Consider the following 20,682-nt stretch of genomic DNA (forward strand, 5'->3'; position numbering starts at 1 on the left):
CCCGTTGTGGTTGCACCAACGATACGACTATCTGTATCGCTGGGGCACTCGAGCCACCCCACCAACGGTAAGGTGCATGGGGAGGGGGAATGACTTAGGAAATGATTTTGTTATAGGTCCAATTGGAGATTTTTGGGGATTCCCACCGATTACCAATGTTCAGGCGGTGAAAGGTTCTTCCAAAAATGGCTCTGAGCACTATGGGACTCAACTGCTGTGGTCATAAGTCCCCTAGAACTTAGAACTACTTAAACCTAACTAACCTAAGGACAGCACACAACACCCAGCCATCACGAGGCAGAGAAAATCCCTGACCCCGCCGGGAATCGAACCCGGGAACCCGGGCGTGGGAAGCGAGAACGCTACCGCACGACCACGAGATGAGGGCAAGGTTCTTCCACCTAGCGCAGAGGTTACAGTGAGCGTCCGACGAGGAAAAAACAGCTTTCGTAAAGACAAAATTGTAAGGAAGAAAGCTATATACCATCAGGTTTAGATTTAGTTTTTAGTTTACTTGAAACAAAAATTAAGGAAGAATCAATTTTTCATGCGTTCAAAGAGCGTTAATCCCTCAATCCCATTAGGCCAAAATGTTATTTCTGCATTAATGCTATGATTAATGAAAGTTTGTACCGTTTACGATCTTATGTTGTGAAACGATTTCGAAATACGGAGTTCAGTATTTCAGCCTTCTCTTTATCATCCTCAGTAGAGATAAAATACGGACTGCAGAGGGAAAAGCGTATTGCATCATGTTGTAACCTACGTTTGGAGGAATACTTGACAGCTATGATTAGTAGCTTCTACGCTAATGACTGTTATTCCGCAAAATAGAGGCATCGGATGCAGTTGAGGCGTAATGCGCTTCCCTACCACAGAACAGCGAGTGCGTCACAAGAGCCATATAGAGAGAGATGGGAAAAACAACGAAATCCAAATTGCACGGTATATATCAGATGATTATCAGCATAGATCAGTTCAAAATTTATTTGTGAAATCGTCAGAAAAAGTAAGCGATCTTAATTTTACCAAGGTCACGATACGGAGAACAACTACGTTGTACGTAAATTGCATCTCCTATGCAAGAGAGAGCATGTCAAGGCCACGAACTGGCAGACATCAACCCATCATCATAGAAGCACGTGATGTTAACAAGAGGCTGCTCCGGAAAATGCCTTTGGCAACAACCAGCAGGAGAGGCTGCACTGTATAAAAAGTCCGTCCAGAGACGCGGAAGAACGCAGTTGTCCAGTGACCAGCGCGATGAACAGGTACCTGTGGATTGGTCTCACCGCAACGCTTTTCGTCCTGTTGGTTGTCCACACAGGTAAGTATCTACTGGCACGCACTGCATCCGTCTTGAGTCCAATTAACAACAACGTGATTAGATGGAGTTGTCATTGAGCGCACGTACGAGTACTATCAGAGGCGAAAAAACCAACTCAGATAATATAGGCTGAGAAATGAGAATGGAAGTAGATTTGTTGAAGGACCCATTTCAGTTTTCGCCTTGAGACTTTTGTTGAATTCTCGACAGTGTTACACCAGAATGCCTTGGCGTGCATATCAATCCCACTTCTCCAGAACGCGATTCCTTTGTGTTTATCATTGCACCACTTTGATCGGTTTGTTGAATTAGCAATCTAACCGGTCACTTGAAGTTTATTGGAGCAGTGACTTTAAATTTTGTATTGTTGAAAATAGTTTATAGACCGAAACTCCATTTGCTACTATGTCAAAATGTACATCCCCTTAAAAGTAGAATATCACACAAAAGGTGTGTGTTTTGTGAAGGTTCTGGAGCGTCATGATCTGACCTGGGTTACTGCAGCAGTCGCGTGACCTAACAAAGAGCTGAGTGGTCTTTATCCGTTGCTGGCATTGGGAAATGGGCAGTACTATGGCCTGTGACTGAATAGAAGGGCGAAAAACAGAGTAGCGTAGCTTCTTGCAGGATGTGGGGGCGTTGGAGAGAGGCCCTGAGACTACTGGAGTCGGATACGTTCATTTCGCTAGGTTAGACTTACCACTCTCGAAATAAAACGGAACAAGACACTAACAGTATTCATAAAAGTAATGTTAATTGCTTTGATAAGGGTTGGGGTTGGATTATTTGGGGGAGGAGACCAGACAGCGAGGTCATCGGTCTCATCGGATTAGGGAAGGGTGGGGAAGGAAGTCGGCCGTACCCTATCAAAGGAACCATCCTGGCATTAGCCTGGAGCGATTTAGGGAAATCACGGAAAACCTAAATCAGTATGGCCGGAGCCGGGATTGAAGTGTCGTCTTCCCGAATGCGAGTCCAGTGTGATAACCACTGCGCTACTTCACTCGCTCATTTGATAAGGATTAAAAGTTTGAAAAAAGAGGTAGGTGAACAAACCATATGCTTAGAAGAATCCTGCGCCGAGACGGATCGAAATCCAAACCTTTGTTGTCACTGGAGCTTTGCGGTGTGCTTGTTTTCGCCGGCTGTACAGTGTTGTCGAACATAGAACAAAAGTGATTTTGCCCCAAGACGGAAAACCTGTGGCGTGGACTAGGGAGACAGCGTTGTCAGGTCAAGCAGAAATACTGCAAATTGTCGGTATTACTAATATCTGACACTGTCTTCGCATTTTGGAGAGTGACGGTTCAAACCCCCGTCAGATCAGATTTATGGTTTACGTGATTTCCCTAAACCGTTTAAGGCAAATACCAGGATGGTTTCTTTGAAAGGGAACAACAAATTTTCTTCCTTCTCCTACCCTAACCGTGCTAACACTAACGTTCTTTCCTTCCTTTGTTGATACACCAAAGTCTTACATTACTTTTTAAAGCAAAGGAAGACATGGTAGTACCACGAACCAAATTTACTGTAACAACGATCTGAAATTTATATACAGACCTACACGTGCATTTAAAACGCTATAAAATGACTGTGAATGTAAAGGTGACCCAGCGGTAGAGCTTTAATCTCCACTGAGTGCAAACAGCGTTTTGTGTTCTTTTGTTTCTTTTAGTCAGTTAATTTAGTGTTCCATTTATCACTTTTATTAATTCTGTCGATCTTCTGTAGAACTATCAAGTTTACATCTCCATCTATAGTCCCAAGCCACCTTACGGGCGGTGGCGGAAGATGCTTTGTGTAAGAATTTCGTTTCCCCCTTTTCCTGTTCCAGTCGCGTACGATTCGCGGAAAGGACGATAGCTTGTAAGCCTCCGTGTGAGCTCGAATCTCTCAAATTTTATCTTCGTGGTCCTCTGGAGAGATGTATGTAAGAGGAAGAAAAATATTGGTTGCGTTTTCTAGAAATGTACGTTTTCGGTACTATAACAGTAGACCATAACGTGACACAGGAACGCCGCTCCGCTAGAATTGACTGGGCATCTCTGTGACACGTTCGCTCTTACTAAATGAACTTGTAGCGAAATGCACCGCTCTTATTTGGATCTTCGGTATCTCTCCAGTCAGTCCTATCTGGTGAGGGTTAAATAGTGACGAGCAGCACTCAAGTATTGGTCGAACGAGTGTTCGTAAGCTACTTACTTTGTAGATGGACCACCTTACCTGAGGATTTTTCCAATGAATCCGAGTCTGCCACTTACCTTACTCTCGATTATTCTAATGTGGTCGTTCCCACTTCGCTCGGTACGGAGTCTTCTACGTGTTTTATGCAACTGACTGCTTCCAGGAATTGTTCTGCAGTAGTATAATCATACAGTAAAGGATCTTTCGCTTTGTGTATTTGCAATACATTACACTTGTTTATGCTGAGGAACAGCTGCCACTCCCTGAACCAAGCGTTGATTCTCTGCAGGCCTTCCTGCATTTCGCAACAATTTTCTAGCGTCGAGGCTTCATTGTATACAATAGCATCATCCACGAAAAGCCTCATTGAAACTTCGACGTTATCTATTAAGTCAACTATACACAAGGGTCCATTGATCGTGACCGGGCCAAATATCTCACGAAATAAGCGCCAAACGAAAAAACTACAAAGAATGAAACTTGTCTAGCTTGAAGGGGGAAACCAGATGGCGCTATGGTTGGCCCGCTAGATGGCGCTGCCATAGGTCAAACGGATATCAACTGCTTTTTTTAAAATAGGAACCTCCATTTTTATTACATATTCGTGTAGTACGTAAAGAAATATGAATGTTTTAGTTGGACCACTTTTTCTGCTTTGTGATACATGGCGCTGTAATAGTCACAAACATATGGTTAACAATTTTAGACTAAAAGTTGGTAACAGGTAGGTTTCTTAAATTAAACTACAGAACGTACGTACGTTTGAAAATTTTATTTACGTTGTTCTAGTGTTATACGTGTACCTTTGTGAACTTATCATTTCTGAGAACGCATGCTGTTACAGCGTGATTGCCTGTAAATACCACATTAATGCAATAAATGCTCGAAATGATATCCGTCAACCTAAATGCATTTGGCAATAAGCGTAACGACATTCCTCTCAACAGCGAATAGTTCGCCTTCCGTAATGTTCGCACATGCATTGACAATGCGCTGACGCATGTTGTCAGGCGTTGTCGATGGATCACGATAGTAAATATCCTACAACTTTCCCCACAGAAAGAAATCCGGAGACGTCAGATCCGGTGAACGTGCGGGCCATGTTATGGTGCTTCGACGACCAATCCCCTTGTCATGAAATATGCTATTCAATACCGCTTCAACCGCACGCGAGCTATATGCCGGACATCCATAATGTTGGAAGTACATCGCCATACTGTCATGCAGTGAAACATCTTGTAGTAACATCGGTAGAACATTACGTAGGAAATCAGCGTACATAGCACCATTTAGATTGCCATCTTTAAAATGGGGGCCAATTATCCTTCCTCCCATAATGCCGCGACATACATTAACCCGCCAAGGTCTCTGAAGTTCCATTTGTCGCAGCGATCGTGGATTTTCCGCTGTCCAATAGTGCATATTATCGTGGTTTACGTTACCGCTGTTGGTGAATGACGCTTCGTCGCTAAATAGAACGCGTGCAACAAATCTGTCGTCGTCCCGTAATTTCTCTTGTGCCAAGTGGCAGAACTGTACACGACGTTCAAAGTCGTCGCCATGCGATTCCTGGTGCATAGAAATATGGTCGTGGTTGACGTTTCACATGTGACTGAACACTTTCTGTTTACTTAAATACCGTTACTATCCGGCGAACGGTCCGGACACTTGGATGATGTCGTCCAGGATGCCGAGCAGCATACATAGCATACGCCCGTTGGGAATTGTGATCACAATAGCCATAAATCAACACGATATCGACCTTCTCCGCAATTGGTAGACGGCCCATTTTAACACGAGTGATGTATCACGAAGCAAATACCGTCCGCACTGGCGGAATGTTACGTGATACCACGTACTTATACGTTTGTGACTATTACAGCGCCATCTATTACAAAGCGAAAAAAGTGGTCCAACTAAAACATTCATATTTCTTTACGTACTACGCGAAAATGTAATAAAAAATGGGGGTTCCTAAATAAAAAACGCATTTGGTATCCGTTTGACCTATGGCAGCGCCATCTAGCGGGCCAACCACAGCGCCATCTGGTTTCCCCCTTCAAGCTAGAGAAGTTTCGTTCTTTGTAGTTTTTTCGTTTGATGCTTATTTCGTGAGATATTTTTCCCGGTCACTATTAATGGACCACCATATATATATATATATAGTGGTCCTATAACATTCCCACGTCTTTCCGTTCAGTTTCTGTTTTCTAGAAACTCTTCTAGAAACAGTGTCTGGTATTCCATACGCTCGTATTTTTTCCTTTGTCGGCAATGGGGATCTGTTTACTGGCTACCTTAGCATTATGTGTTTCTGTTTACGGCTACATGCTAGACTCTCACAAATAACTAATGAGCAGAGTGCATGAAATTTCAAGAAAATTAACATATTAGCCAGTGTCGCTACTCATGCCGCAAGTGAAACAAACTGAAATGTAGGAGTACAGTGAAATTTTTGTGTTCTGTACTCCATATTCCGCTCCTCTTTTAATTTAAAGATTTTTGAAATAGACATCACAAAAGTAAAGAACTATTTGAAATGAGATTTAAAATTTGATTTGATACTATAAGAACTTTTGTTTTATTGAGGCTGCATATTGAAACATTTCTGGGTTATTGACAGCTTAGGTTATGACTAACGAAAGAATTTTTTTCTTATAGTGTTGTAGCTGTTGATGTTAATATTCTTGTCCAACTGTGACCCCTTGATGAGGCACGTCCCCCCCCCCCCCCCCCCCACAAGATATTTGATGGATGACCACCACATATAATTATCACTCTTCACTTTTGAGATACGAACACATTATTTACACTCCTGGAAATTGAAATAATAACACCGTGAATTCATTGTCCCAGGAAGGGGAAACTTTATTGACACATTCCTGGGGTCAGATACATCACATGATCACACTGACAGAACCACAGGCACATAGACACAGGCAACAGAGCATGCACAATGTCGGCACTAGTACGGTGTATATCCACCTTTCGCAGCAATGCAGGCTGCTATTCTCCCATGGAGACGATCGTAGAGATGCTGGATGTAGTCCTGTGGAACGGCTTCCCATGCCATTTCCACCTGGCGCCTCAGTTGGACCAGCGTTCGTGCTGGACGTGCAGACCGCGTGAGACGACGCTTCATCCAGTCCCAAACATGCTCAATGGGGGACAGATCCGGAGATCTTGCTGGCCAGGGTAGTTGACCTACACCTTCTAGAGCACGTTGGGTGGCACGGGATACATGCGGACGTGCATTGTCTTGTTGGAACAGCAAGTTCCCTTGCCGGTCTAGGAATGGTAGAACGATGGGTTCGGTGACGGTTTGGATGTACCGTGCACTATTCAGTGTCCCCTCGACGATCACCAGTGGTGTACGGCCAGTGTAGGAGATCGCTCCCCACACCATGATGCCGGGTGTTGGCCCTGTGTGCCTCGGTCGTATGCAGTCCTGATTGTGGCGCTCACCTGCACGGCACCAAACACGCATACGACCATCATTGGCACCAAGGCAGAAGCGACTCTCATCGCTGAAGATGACACGTCTCCATTCGTCCCTCCATTCACGCCTGTCGCGACACCACTGGAGGCGGGCTGCACGATGTTGGGGCGTGAGCGGAAGACGGCCTAACGGTGTGCGGGACCGTAGCCCAGCTTCATGGAGACGGTTGCGAATAGTCCTCGCCGATACCCCAGGAGCAACAGTGTCCCTAATTTGCTGGGAAGTGGCGGTGCGGTCCCCTACGGCACTGCGTAGGGTCCTACGGTCTTGGCGTGCATCCGTGCGTCGCTGCGGTCCGGTCCCAGGTCGACGGGCACGTGCACCTTCCGCCGACCATTGGCGACAACATCGATGTACTGTGGAGACCTCACGCCCCACGTGTTGAGCAATTCGGCGGTACGTCCACCCGGCCTCCCGCATGCCCACTATACGCCCTCGCTCAAAGTCCGTCAACTGCACATACGGTTCACGTCCACGCTGTCGCGGCATGCTACCAGTGTTAAAGACTGCGATGGAGCTCCGTATGCCACGGCAAACTGGCTGACACTGACGGCGGCGGTGCACAAATGCTGCGCAGCTAGCGCCATTCGACGGCCAACACCGCGGTTCCTGGTGTGTCCGCTGTGCCGTGCGTGTGATCATTGCTTGTACAGCCCTCTCGCAGTGTCCGGAGCAAGTATGGTGGGTCTGACACACCGGTGTCAATGTGTTCTTTTTTCCATTTCCAGGTGTGTATAAGTTAATGTGCTACCATGAATCCACTTTAGTGAAGATTTATGGGAGAGCACCCCTGGTATTTTATGTGTCGTAAAGTGAAGCTGAAGCTGTCTGTAAAGTTGTCCTTGTGGCAGGACATCAGTCTGAATAAGCAGGCTGTTAAGGCGTAAATGTCACGCCTCTGTGAGCCAACTAGTCCAGCGCAGCTGATTGTAGTTACATAGTGAATAAGACTGAAATCTTATCCACTCACCGAATGAGAGCCATCTCTCAGATATGATGCTTAAAACAAGAAGAGAAGGTAACTGGTGTTGTTGTGATGAAAACGAAAACTTGTTGCCGTGTATCAACACAGTTACCGGGTCACCTCATTTCAAATGATTCTGAACTTTTAAACACAGTACACAATATCACGGAAATCTGTTAGGTTGCGTATTCCTTCACGGACAACCTGTTAAGGGCGAGCGGCTATCATCAAGACAGGGGTTAGCATTGCGTCAGAGTAAAGGACGGTTCTTTGGCGTCTAATACGTAATTATTATCAGTTGCAGCTGCCCTTGATAATAATTATATGCAGAGTGTTTCAAAGTCTTTGCATCGAACGCAAAGGGGTGATAAATCATGTCTCAGGCAACAACTTTCGTTAGAAACAAAATTTTTCCCAATGGCGCTATGCGTTGTTTGGGATTCAAGGCCGCAGGACGAGATTTCACCGGACTGGCAGGTTCTTCTAACTGAATGTGCTGGGTACTACCTATTCCAGTAAAATGATAGAGTGATTTTCAAAAAGAAAAGCTTAAGAATGAGTATCTCTGCTCTGACGAAGACATTTTAGAAGCGAATCAGATACTCCAGTTTTCCTCGGGCAAATACCTTTCACGGGGAGCAGGTGACTGGATTATAGACAACATACATTGCGCACATATGATGCAATGTGCCTGAGATCTGTCACCTCTCTCCCTTGGATTTTTTATTTTATTTATTTATTTATTTTTGTTTTTTTTCGAGTCGGTCTTCTGACAGGTTTGATGCGGCCATGCGGCCAGCCACGAATTCTTCTCTTGTGCCAATCTCTACTGAGGAAAGCTAAGTCATCAGCGAATCTTGATTTTGATATCCTTTCACCGTGAATTTTGATTCCACTCTTGAACCTCTCTTTTCTTTCTGTGATTGCTTCTTCGATGTACAAATTGAACAGCAGGGGAGAAATACTACGTTCCTATCTTAAAGCCTTTTTAATCCTAGTACTTCGTGCCCTATTGGCTCTTGTGCACACTATGTATTACCCGTCTTCCCCTATAGCTTACCCATATTTTTTTCAGAATTTCAATCTTGCACCTTTTGACACAGTCGAATGCTTTTTGTAGGTCGACAAATCCTATGAATGTGTTTTGGTTTTACTTTAGTTTTACTTGCACGAGGGTTGCCCAGAAAGTAATGCAGTGCATTTTTTTTTCTCATCCGAAAACAGTGCTACGAATGCGAAACGTTACATAGGTGTTATATGGAGTCTCCAAAGTGAGAGCGCCACATTTCCGTCGTTACCGTCACTTCCGAGAGATAGCGTAGCTGTAGGACAGTTTCAAAATGGAGTCTGTAGGTGATGTACGTTACAAGCAACGCGCCGTCATCGACTTTCTCATTGCAGAGAAAGAAACTGTGGGAATATTCACAAACCCTTGTGCAAAGTCTATGGAGCACTTGCTATCGACAGAAGTACAGTTAGTCGCTGGGCACGGAGGGTGAGGTCACCAGAAGGCGGTTCGGCGGAGCTCCACGATTTGCAGCGGTCGGGGAGACCATCCACGGCTGTCACACCTGACATGTTGCAGCAAGCTTCCACTTGTTTGGGCCATTGAAGGATGCCATTCGTGGAAGACGTTCCGACGACGTTGAGGAGATGACCCATACAGTGAAACACTCGCTCCACCATCAGTACAAGGACTGGTACCGGCAGGGCATACACACCCTTGTTTTGCGCTGGAGGAGGGCCATAGAACGGGATGCAGATTACGTGGAAAAATAGGGTGTGTAGATTAAACACCATTCTTTCGTGTGTGTAATTCTCATTATGTTCGATAAGGAATTGTTGAAGAAAAAATGCGGTGCTTACTTTCTGGGCAACCCTTGAATTATCAACCACTACATCGAAATTGCCACTCTGGTGCCTTTACCTTTCCAAAACCCAAATTGATCGTCGTCTAACACATTCTCAGTTTTCTTTTTCATTCTTCTGTGTATTATTCTTGGATGTACGAGCTATTAAGCTGGTTGTGCGGTAGCTCTCTCACTTATCAGGGGCATAACTAATACCAAAGAACGCCTAGAGTCGCCAGTAAGCATCCGTGAACAATTTTTATCTAATAAAAATTGTTCCCCGTGATGTGATATATCACTCCTAGACGTTAGAAACACACTGTCTTTGACGCTCAGTAACCTTGTTTTAACCTGATTTAATGTTTATCTGTGACTTAAAGATAATTTCTTGACCAAAACTCGTTTTCCATATACAAATACACATATACACATTACAGCAGCTTATAGTGGTTTCCAAGGTGCCATTCTGTAAATACATCGATGCTTTGCGGCGCTGATAATAGAAAATATTCGGGTACTATTTTAAAAAATTGAAATGGCCGTGGATGATTGTTGTTCCAGGCGCTGCCCCGACGGAAGTCCATGAGGATGCAGTGGCTTTGCAGGATGAAACTTCAGCGGACATTGAGTCACCCATTGGAAAACCTTCTATAGCTGTTGGAGGTCAGTTGGTGTACGCTTGCGTGGGACACAGCTGGATTTTCCTGCTGCTTGTAAACGCATCCAGTATTGCTCTCAGTCAAAGATTACAAAACTATTTATCTGAAGTAACACACAGTCATTCCACGTATTATTGTAGTGAGTAAAATAGACATCGAAAAAATATGAAGAAGATTAATTACTCATTCTCAGTGGACGTATCATTAGAGGTGATTAATTGTTGTAGTATGTTCCATCTATCTCAAGCCTTGTCCTGTTCACCTTTGCAAGTTTCCTGCACCCGTCTTGCTTAATAACCTTATACATAACAGACTTTACCTTATCTTCTATTATTGCTCAAGTTATCAAATTAATTCTGTCCATGAATTTTTCACATCAATCTTTATTTTCTTACTAATACAGGTTTTTACCTGTTCTGTGCAGCACGTTTTTTACCCCATTTCTTTCTGTTCTCTTGTTGTTTAATATCATACCATTTACCAATATTTCAAGTGATTTAATCTGTCCAGACTTTGATAGATGTATTCGCCTTTCATTTCCATATACACAGTCCAGTTACATTAGTGTGACTATCTGTCCCAAAGCCTGAATATCCTCTGGATCGCCGGACTGCTGCGAGACGTGCAGAAAAGGACTCAGTGAGGTTCTGGAAGGTACCGACAGGTATGTGGAGACATTTCGACTCCAGGGCTGCGCCCAACTGAATTAAATTTCTCGGTTGACGATCCACGAAGCGACGAGCCCGATCGAGGTGGTCCCACGAATACTTGACGGGGTTTAATTCCGGCGAGTTTGGTGACCAAGGGAGTAGGTTAAACTCTTCCTGGTGCTTTTCGAACCACGCACATACACTGTAAGCTGTGCAACACATTGCATTGTCCTGCTGGAAGATGCCATCGTCCTGAGGAAGAAAAAACTGCAGGTAGCGGCGGACATGGTCCACAAGGATAGCTGCACACTGTTGTTGGTGATCCATTGAGCCTTCCAGAATGATGAGATCACCCAGGGAATGCCACAAAACTTTCCCCAGACCATAACGCTCCCTCCTTCGGCCCAGACGTTTCACGCCGTACGCGCCAACGGCCATCTGTCCGAAGGAGCCCTTAGTGGAGGTGCTGTTGCGGTACTGGCGTGGCGATGAACAGCAGTCAGCGTCAATCAATGAAACAGGTGCCTGTTGCGGAGGCCCATACACTGAACGGTCATTGAGTAGGCACTGTTGCCAGCCCATCGGTCCATTTGGGCGGTCACGTGTTCAACATCTGCACCCCTATTCGCCCGAGTAGATCTCTGCACCCGTTGTCCCTCCTCTCACCTACTGCCCATGGTGAACCATATCTATCTTGGCACCGGTTTTGGATAGCACCATTTTGCCATGCGCTGTGTACTTTAACCATGGCGACTCAAAATTAGCCGTTCCAGAAACGTTCGACCCTTGCTCCTAAAGCTAATGATCATGTCCTTCTAAACGTAAGACAAATCCCTCGGTTTCCGTATTACGACAACGACTGCACTGTTTTCCGAGTCCCCCGGACACACTATACACAAACGACACTACATGTGCTGCCACGTGCCGTCTGCGAGTGGTTACAGCACGTTGCCGTTGAACACAGGCGGTCGTCTCATTAATGTGATTTGCTGTGTTGTGTAACAATGTCGGTATCTTTTTGACTAATCCTATGTCAAAGCTGATAGCAGCGACGCTTCGTGTTTCTACAGGCATAGCCGCGCTTCGCGTGAGACGCAGCAAAAAGGGTGGCGGCTACGGCTGTAGCAGCTGCGGCTATGTACCGATCCGGAATGATGGCTGTGGAACCGGCAGATGCGGGGGCGGTGGCGGGGGCGGAGGCTACAGCAGCGCCCAGTCAACCTCCACCGGCACTGCGTCTTCCGGAACATAGTAAGTATCAATGGCACACAGTCTACTAGTGTTATGCGTGCTGGCCCTGGATCAACAGTATACTGAAACTTTCTGGCAGATTAAAACTGTGTGACGGACCGAGACTCGAACTCGGAACCTTTCTTCCACGAGTGATAGTTATGCAATGTTCGCAGAAGAGCTTCTGTGAAGTTTGGAAAGTAGTAGACGAGCTACTGGCAGAACTGAAGCCGTGAGGACTGGTTGTCAGTCGTGCTTGGGTAGCTCAGATGGCGCCGGCCACGGTAGCTCAGCGTGTTCGGTCAGAGAGCTGGTTGGCATCTGTAATAAAAAACTGAGTGGAATGATCAACAAACGAACTTTAATGGATGTCATGTGACGTCCGCAACGACCAAACACAACGATCAACAATAAAAAACATAAAATAAAAAAAGATGGTAGAGCACTTGCCCGCGAAAGGCAAAGGTCCCGAGTTCGAGTCCCGGTCCGGCACACAATTTTAATCTGCCAGAAAGCTTCACATCAGCGCACACTCCGCTGCAGAGTGAAATTCTCATTCTGGCAATAGTGTATTATTTACATCTGGACTACACTGACGGGCGTTGGAGTTAATTCTGGGCAACGCAATTTAGGAAAAATACACAAAGGTGACAATAGAGATATACACGTAATGGCTGTAGAAACACGTACATGAGGTGTCAAAGGCAGTGCATTGGTGGAGCTGTCACTTTTACTCAGGTGATTTACGGTGAAAAAGTTTCGGCGTGATTATGGCCGTAGTACGGGATGTAACAGACTTTGAACACGGAACGGTAGTTGGAACTAGACGCATGGGACATTTCCTGTCGGAAATCATAGGGAATTCAATATTCCGATATACACGCTGTGAAGAGTGTGCCGAGAGTACCAAATTTGAGGCATTACCTCTCACCACGGACAATGCAGTGGCCGACGGCATTCATTTAACGACCGAGAGCAGCGGCGTTTGCGTAGAGCAGTCAGTGCTAACAGACAAGCAATGCTGCGTGAAATAAACGCAGGAATCAATGTGGGACGTAAAACGAATGTATCCGTTAGGACAGTGGTGGCGAAATTTGGCGTCAATGAGCTACGGCAGCGGACGACCGACGCGAGCGTCTTTGCTAATAGCACGACATCGCCGGCATCGCTTCTCATTTGAAGCCATTGACTCAACTGCCAACAAGCCACTATTGTTCAAGCTGTTGGTGGCTCCACATTGGTGTGGTATATGTTTACATGGAATGATCTGGGTCCTCTGGTCCAATTAAACCGATCGTCGACTGGGAATTGTTATGCTCGGCTACTTGCTGACCATTTTCAGCCCTTCATGGATTTCATGTTCCCAAACAACGATGGAATTTTTATGAATGACAACGCACCATGTCAGAACATTCTGGACAATTCGAACGAATGATATGGTCACCCAAAATCGCCCGACATGAATACCGTCAAACATTTATGAGGCATAATCGAGAGGTCAGTTCGTCCACACTGTGCCGCACCGGCAACACTTTGACAACATTTCTGCAGGGGAGTTAGAGCTATTTGTTGAGTCCATACCACTTTTACTACGCCGGGAAAAAGGAGGTCAGACGCGATATTAGCAGGTATCCCATAACTTTTGTCACCTGATTGTAGAGCTGTCTTGTTTGAATGTGATTCACTTTTCTCTGTGTAAAAATTGGACGCCATGAAGCAAGCATTAGATTCGAATTAAATTAAGTCGACATAATTTTCAGTGCTACAAAGAAATGTACAGTACAACAAAAAAGATTTTTTTTTCCAACCAGCCACTATTTCCTCTGCGCTGCCATTGCCTTTATCACAAACTACAACTTACACCCAACGTTCTCAATTATTTGTTGTATAAATACAAATTTCTGCCTTCACTAGACATTTTTGCCCTCCACGGCTCCCTCTTGTACCGCTGAAGTCGTTGCAGACGTCTCAATACGTGGCATGTTTTTGTATCTACCTCGACTTCTTCTCGTATGGTTAATTGGCTTCCCCGGCGATAGCAAGGATATTCGACCACTAAGTAATAACTATCAAATCATGAAGCGGATGCCTGTCTCCGATTACGATGACTAACATGAATTAAATGTTCTGTAAGCTTGCTCGTTCTTTAGTTTGGTTGCATGACTATTTAGCCCTCCATAATTGATACACGTTAACCACTATATGGTTTCACTGTTATCTTTGTAGAATGATATGCACACTAACGACAAATATTACTGCAGTTACAGAAGAAAACTTCAATTTCATTTACAAAGTAGGACAATTTTCATACATTTGTAATTAAATTTACTATATGTATGCCATAAACTGTGTACGTCCATTTCATATTCTCTCTTGCTGGTTTAGTTGGCCACACTCTTGAAGGCAATCCTTCTTTCTTTTTCGGTTATGGTCTTTGCGGACGCACACATCTTACTGCATTTTTCTTATGCCTTTCAGTACAAAAGTTTTTTTAATATGATATACGGGGCAATTATAATTAAAGCTCCAGTTTCAGAAAACTGTAAAAAACGAATCACTACTCAGAATGACGCCAAACTTTGAACGGAATAGCCGGCCCCAGTGGCCGAGCGGTTCTAGGCACTACAGTCTGGAACCGCGCAACCACTACGGTCGCAGGTTCGAATCCTGCCTCGGGCACGGATGTGTGCGATGTCCTTAGGTTAGTTAGGTTTAAGTAGTTCTAAGTGCTAGGGGACTTATGACCTCAGCAGTTGAGTCCCATAGTGCTCAGAGACTTTTTTTTTTGAACGGAATATCATAAGAGAAGGGTGAAAGAGTATGGGAAAAAATAACGAAAATTTTTCCACTAAGTGGCACTGTAAGCGGAAGAATATGTAAAATAAAAGATGCGCGGTACACCGTTGTTCCTCAGTTTGCGTCTGAGATTTGCTCCTGAGACGCTCGTCATGTCTGTTTCAATGCAGGATCCCGCGCTGCTGGTCACAATCTTTTGCAAGAACGGTGACTGTATGTCAGTAGCTCTGCAGAAGTTTCGGACACTGAGTGGTAGGGGAAAAAAAAAACGTTAGTCCGATGTCGACCAAGGGTCTGGAGAAATTGCAAAATTCGAAAAGACGGTTTCTTTGGAAGTGAACCGTGGCAGAGGGAAAGAAACAATAGATCAGACATCAGTAGAGGATGTGTCCACAGGAACGCAGAAGGGTTCGAATAGTTATAAGCAAAACTTCAGTGCACAGGGGACTGGCAGAATTTTGAACAAGACTGCGAGCACGGTGCTTACAATTCTACAAAATATCTTGGATTGCTATCCACACAAAATTAACTATGTTCAGGAACTGCTTCATGCCGATCTACCAGGAACGCAAACCTTTGCTCTAGAATTTCTCCCTCGCTTGGAAGTGAAAAACGTACATCCATTGAACTTTTTATGAACAGAGGAAGCCTCTTTCCATCATCAAATACATGTCAGTACCTCTATAGAAATGCAGAAATGGGCAATGAAAAATCCGCTCCCACATCATCCGGCACCCCTTCATTCTGCAAAAGTAACTGTGTGGTGCGGGCTGACGCCATTGTTTATAGAAGGGCCATATGTGGTCGATGAGGTGGATCTGTGTGTCCTGTTACCTATACCGCAACTGATAAACGCTATGAGAGTCTTTTGCGTACAAACGTTATTCCAAGCCCTCAGCAGCGCGGATGTATGTGTAGGGTCATTTTTAAGCAAGATGCGCTCGTTCGCCCATTGCACAGCCAGTGAAGTAGTTGCTTCAGGGACAGTCTGGAAACGTCATTTCCTTACAGCATGGCCGTCCAAATCACCTGATCTTAATGCGTGTGAGTTTTGGCTGTGTTGTTATCGAAAAATACTGTGTTCACAGCTCCGACTAGAAACGTAGCTGAACTGCAGGCAACGCACTGCACAACGCTTTCCGAACGTGATCCCTGAGACACTCCGATCTGTTGTGGAACACGCTGTTTCTCGATTTCGGCTTATGGCAGAAAACGGTGGACAGCATTTTGAACATGTCTTGCCCCAGTCTCAACACAGTTAAAACCGATTTCATTCCTGAGCTTTCTGCGGTTCTTGGCCTCTGGACGCCTAAAGACCGATCCAATGTGGTATCACCCTGCCGTGGTGGATGTGCTTACCAAGCTAACAGTGCCGCAACAGTTCAATGCCAAACTTGTGTAGTCACGCACATTGCACTGCACTGTAGAATTAACTAATGAGCACCTCACATCATAGTCGTCGTATTGCGGTTTAGTTGTCATTTGTCGGCGAGAGAAATTATTTCATGACGCTTACAGTGTCATCTGGTGAGAAAATGTTCGTTAATCGTTATTTTGTTGCCAAAGCATTTCCCTACTCTTCGATAATAATCCGCTCAATTTTGACGTCATTCCAGGCAGCAGTTATTTCTTACAGCATTTTGAAACTGGAGCTAGCTATAATTAGACAGTACATTGTCATAAAACGTATAGACGTGTCAGTTCACAGATTTGGAAACTTCAAGGAAGGAAACTACATAATTTTTCAAGAATTTAGACTTTTGAAGAATTCTTAAAATTTCTACAAGTGATTAATGTCTTACTTCGTTTGTTTCAGTGGCCGCAAGAAGTGAATGCAACCGTTCTACCATTTTTATACATTGTATTACAAGACTTAAATAAAAGGATGAAAAAGTACATCGTGTTATACTCATATTTTCCTGGTGAAATAGATATATTCGTTATATTTACTTCCAGAATTTGAGAAATTGTGGTAAGGTCTGATGGGACGAAACTGCTGAGGTCATCCGTCCCTAAGCTTACATATTACTTAATCTAACTTAAACTAACTTACGCTAAGGACAACACACACACACACACACACACACACACACACACACACACACGCCCGAGGGAGGACTCGAACCTCTGACGGGGGCAGCCGCGCGGACCGTGGTAAAGCGCCCTAGACCGCGCGGCTAGCCCACGCGGCTTTCTTCCACAGGGATAAAGTTAAACTAAGACATGAAACTTACATGGATGAGTCGACTGGATAACGTTCTCTTTTAAAGTCCAAAAATTCGAATTTCAATCCTGTCTGATGGAATTTTGACCTTACATTCACATGTTTCTTCACGTGTGAGTTCTGAGCCCCTATGAATTTATTAAACGATACTACTATGAACTGCTCCTCCTCGGAAGAAATGATTTTGCATAAGAATAACAGTATTTATTACCAACAAGATATGCACTTGTGCCACAAGCAGTTTATTCAGTGAAGACCTAATGAGTCGTCACAGTACAATGAATAAATGTTTATATGCACGATATCGTCTGTCTCGCAAACTATCCGAGGTGAGCAGCAATCTGCAAATGAGCCACACGGATTTTCTATAGCTTCACAAAGTCTCTCAGAAGAGAATGCCTTAATTGACTGTTGAATAACAATTTAGAAACAGTGTGAGTGTGTCCAGTCCAAAAATATTTTTAATGTTGCTTGCTTGACGACCAATAATGTTATTTCTCTAGATTTCTGTATCAAACTTGAATGACACCAATGGGACACTAATGAGCTTAAAATACATTTGGAGGTTTTGTTCCATAATGAGGTGGCAGTTACCGTGTTTAGTTGAGGTGCATTGATCCTGGGAACCCAATAAAGCCGTGATACCAACAATGTTTTAAGTTTTGCACTTTGACCGCAGTAAGCGTTTGGTGGATAACTAAGAAGGAAAATTAGTTAGGCGTAACACTAGCACATACATCAAACAGACAAGATAAATTTGGAGTGTGTAAGATTCGGGGTACTTGTGGAAAATTTTATTTTACTTACTGAAATCGGGCATAGGGACCTGGATGATTTGTAATGTCAGTGAAGCTTGTTAACTTAATTCCAATTATCGTTGAGCCTAGAGCAGGCACTGTCAGTTGCGATACTGAATTTTTAATGACAGTTTCTTTATTATCAAACGGTTTCTGTGTTAAATGATCCACTGATTAACTAAAATGTAGATATCGTTCCTGCTGGACGAGTAGTATCAATAGCAACGAAACCTCCCGAAACTACAATGTTCGGCAATAGTTGGAGATACAGATTTCGTTGAAAATCCATTCTTGGAACTATGTCAAGGGCATCTCATTGTTTTAATTTCACTGACACACCCATCAGAGGCGCAATCTGTATCATTTACAATACTTAACCTATTCCAAAACTCCGCTCTTTTTGTATACCAAATATATTTCCATTTTGACTACAACTATGGTGGGTCATTTCCACGGAGAAACACCTAATCTCTAGCACAAAGCACTGGAGTGAGCAGCCGTAGACCACAAATGTGCAGTGTATTTGAATGCGTGATATCTGTTCCTTCAAAAGCAGGAATAGCGAATGGGAGTATAATGGACAGGGACTGGGGATAGGTGGCGCTCGGTGGGAAGTGTGGATCGTCCAGTTGTGGTAAAGCTGTATCGCGGATAGTGCAGTGGTTACCACCCTCCACACCTGCATCGTAAGCAAGAGACTCCGGATTCGATCTCCAGTCCAGTATACAATACCGCTCGTCGCCGCTGATTCCGCTTAATGTCTGACTGCAGCTTACAGCAGTGATCCTCCTTCAATTTACACATAGTGCAGCATATTGTGTGTTTATTTTAGTTTACTATCTGTATTGTAAAGGTCGGACAGTTTGGTTGATCGAGAACTGAGTTAGTCTGACTGCAGGCGCGATAAATCATGTGGCAAATACTTTATTCAAACAATTACCTGTATCCAGACACGCTTTCCTCTGGCTCGGTCTCCTTAGATGGAAAGCAAAAGCAAGACAAAGCACATATTTATAATATAAATATATATACAACCGTTCGCTCGACGAAAGATCCGTACCCAAAGACTGGAAAGTTTCACAGGTCACACCAATATTCAAGAAAGGTAGTAGGAGTAATCCACTAAATTACATGCCCATGTCGTTAACGTCGATATGCAGCAGGATTTTAGAACATATATTGTGTTCGAACATTATGAATTACCTCGAAGGAAACGGTCTATTGACACATAGTCAACATGGGTTTAGAAAACGTCGTTCCTGTGAAACACAACTAGCTCTTTATTCACATGAAGTGCTGAGTGCTTTTGACAAGGGATTTCAGATCGATTCCGTATTCCGGAAGGCTTTTGTCACTGTACCACACAAGCGGCTCGTAGTAAAATTGCGTGCTTATGGAATATCGTCTCAGTTCTGTGACTGGATTTGCGATTTCCTCTCAGAGAGGTCACAGTTCGTAGTAATTGACGGAAAGTCATAGAGTAAAACAGAAGCGATTTCAGGCGTTCTCCAAGATAGTGTTATAGGCCCTTTGCTGTTCCTTTTCTATATAAATGATTTGGGAGACAATCTGGGCAGCCGTCTTCGGTTGTTTGCAGATGACGCTGTCGTTTATCGAATACTAAAGTCATCAGAAGATCAAAACAAACTGCAAAAAGATTTATAAAAAATATCTGAATGGTACGAAAAGTGGCAGTTGACCCTAAATAACGAAAAGTGTGAGGTCATCCACATGAGTGCTAAAAGGAACTCGTTAAACTTCGCTTACACGATAGATCAGTCTAATCTAAAAGCCGTAAATTCAACTAAATACCTAGGTATTACAATTACGAACAACTTAAATTGGAAAGAACACATAAAAAACGTTGTGGGGAAGGCTAACCAAAGGCTACGTTTTATTGGCACTTAGAAAATGTAACAGACCTACTAAGGAGACTGCCTACACTACGCTTGTCCGTCCTCTTTTAGAATACTGCTGCGCGGTGTGGGATCCTTACCAGGTAGGACTGACGGAGTACATCGAAAAAGTTCTAAGAAAGGCAGCACGTTTTGTATTATCGCGAAATATGGGAGAGAATGTCACAGAAATGATACAGTATTTGGGCTGGAAATCATTAAAAGAAAGGCGTTTTTCGTTGCGACGGAATCTTCTCACGAAATTCCAATCACCAACTTTCTCCTCCGAATGCGAAAATATTTTGTTGGCACCGACCTACACAGGGCGGAAGGATTACCACGATAAGATAAGGGAAATCAGAGCTCGTACGGAAAGATATTAGGTGTTCATTATTTCCTCGCGCTGTACGCGATTGGAATAATAGAGAATTGTGAAGGTGGTTTGATGAACCCTCTGCCAGGCACTTAAATGTGATTTGCAGAGTATCCACAGACTTGTCAGACCAGGCAACATGTTGGCAGTTATCAACAGTCCATAGTCGGTGTCGACGAGCCCAAGCGAAGCGTAAAGCTTTCTGCCGTGCAGTCATCAAGGGTACACGAGTTG

The 20,682-nt window shown here is 44.1% G+C and overlaps 1 protein-coding gene across 1 annotated transcript; it reads left to right on the forward strand.

Annotated features, from left to right (window-relative positions):
• Window positions 1–1,254: 1,254 nt before the first annotated feature.
• On the forward strand, window positions 1,255–17,047 carry LOC126234933 (uncharacterized). The gene is made up of 4 exons (XM_049943676.1): window positions 1,255–1,327; window positions 10,386–10,487; window positions 12,204–12,384; window positions 16,976–17,047. The coding sequence occupies exons 1-4, from the start codon at window positions 1,264–1,266 to the stop codon at window positions 16,989–16,991; spliced, it is 363 nt and encodes a 120-aa protein (XP_049799633.1). The 5' UTR covers window positions 1,255–1,263; the 3' UTR covers window positions 16,992–17,047.
• The last annotated feature ends 3,635 nt before the right edge of the window (window positions 17,048–20,682 follow it).

This window comes from Schistocerca nitens, chromosome 1, assembly GCF_023898315.1.
Source record: "Schistocerca nitens isolate TAMUIC-IGC-003100 chromosome 1, iqSchNite1.1, whole genome shotgun sequence".
Lineage (NCBI taxonomy): Eukaryota > Metazoa > Arthropoda > Insecta > Orthoptera > Acrididae > Schistocerca > Schistocerca nitens.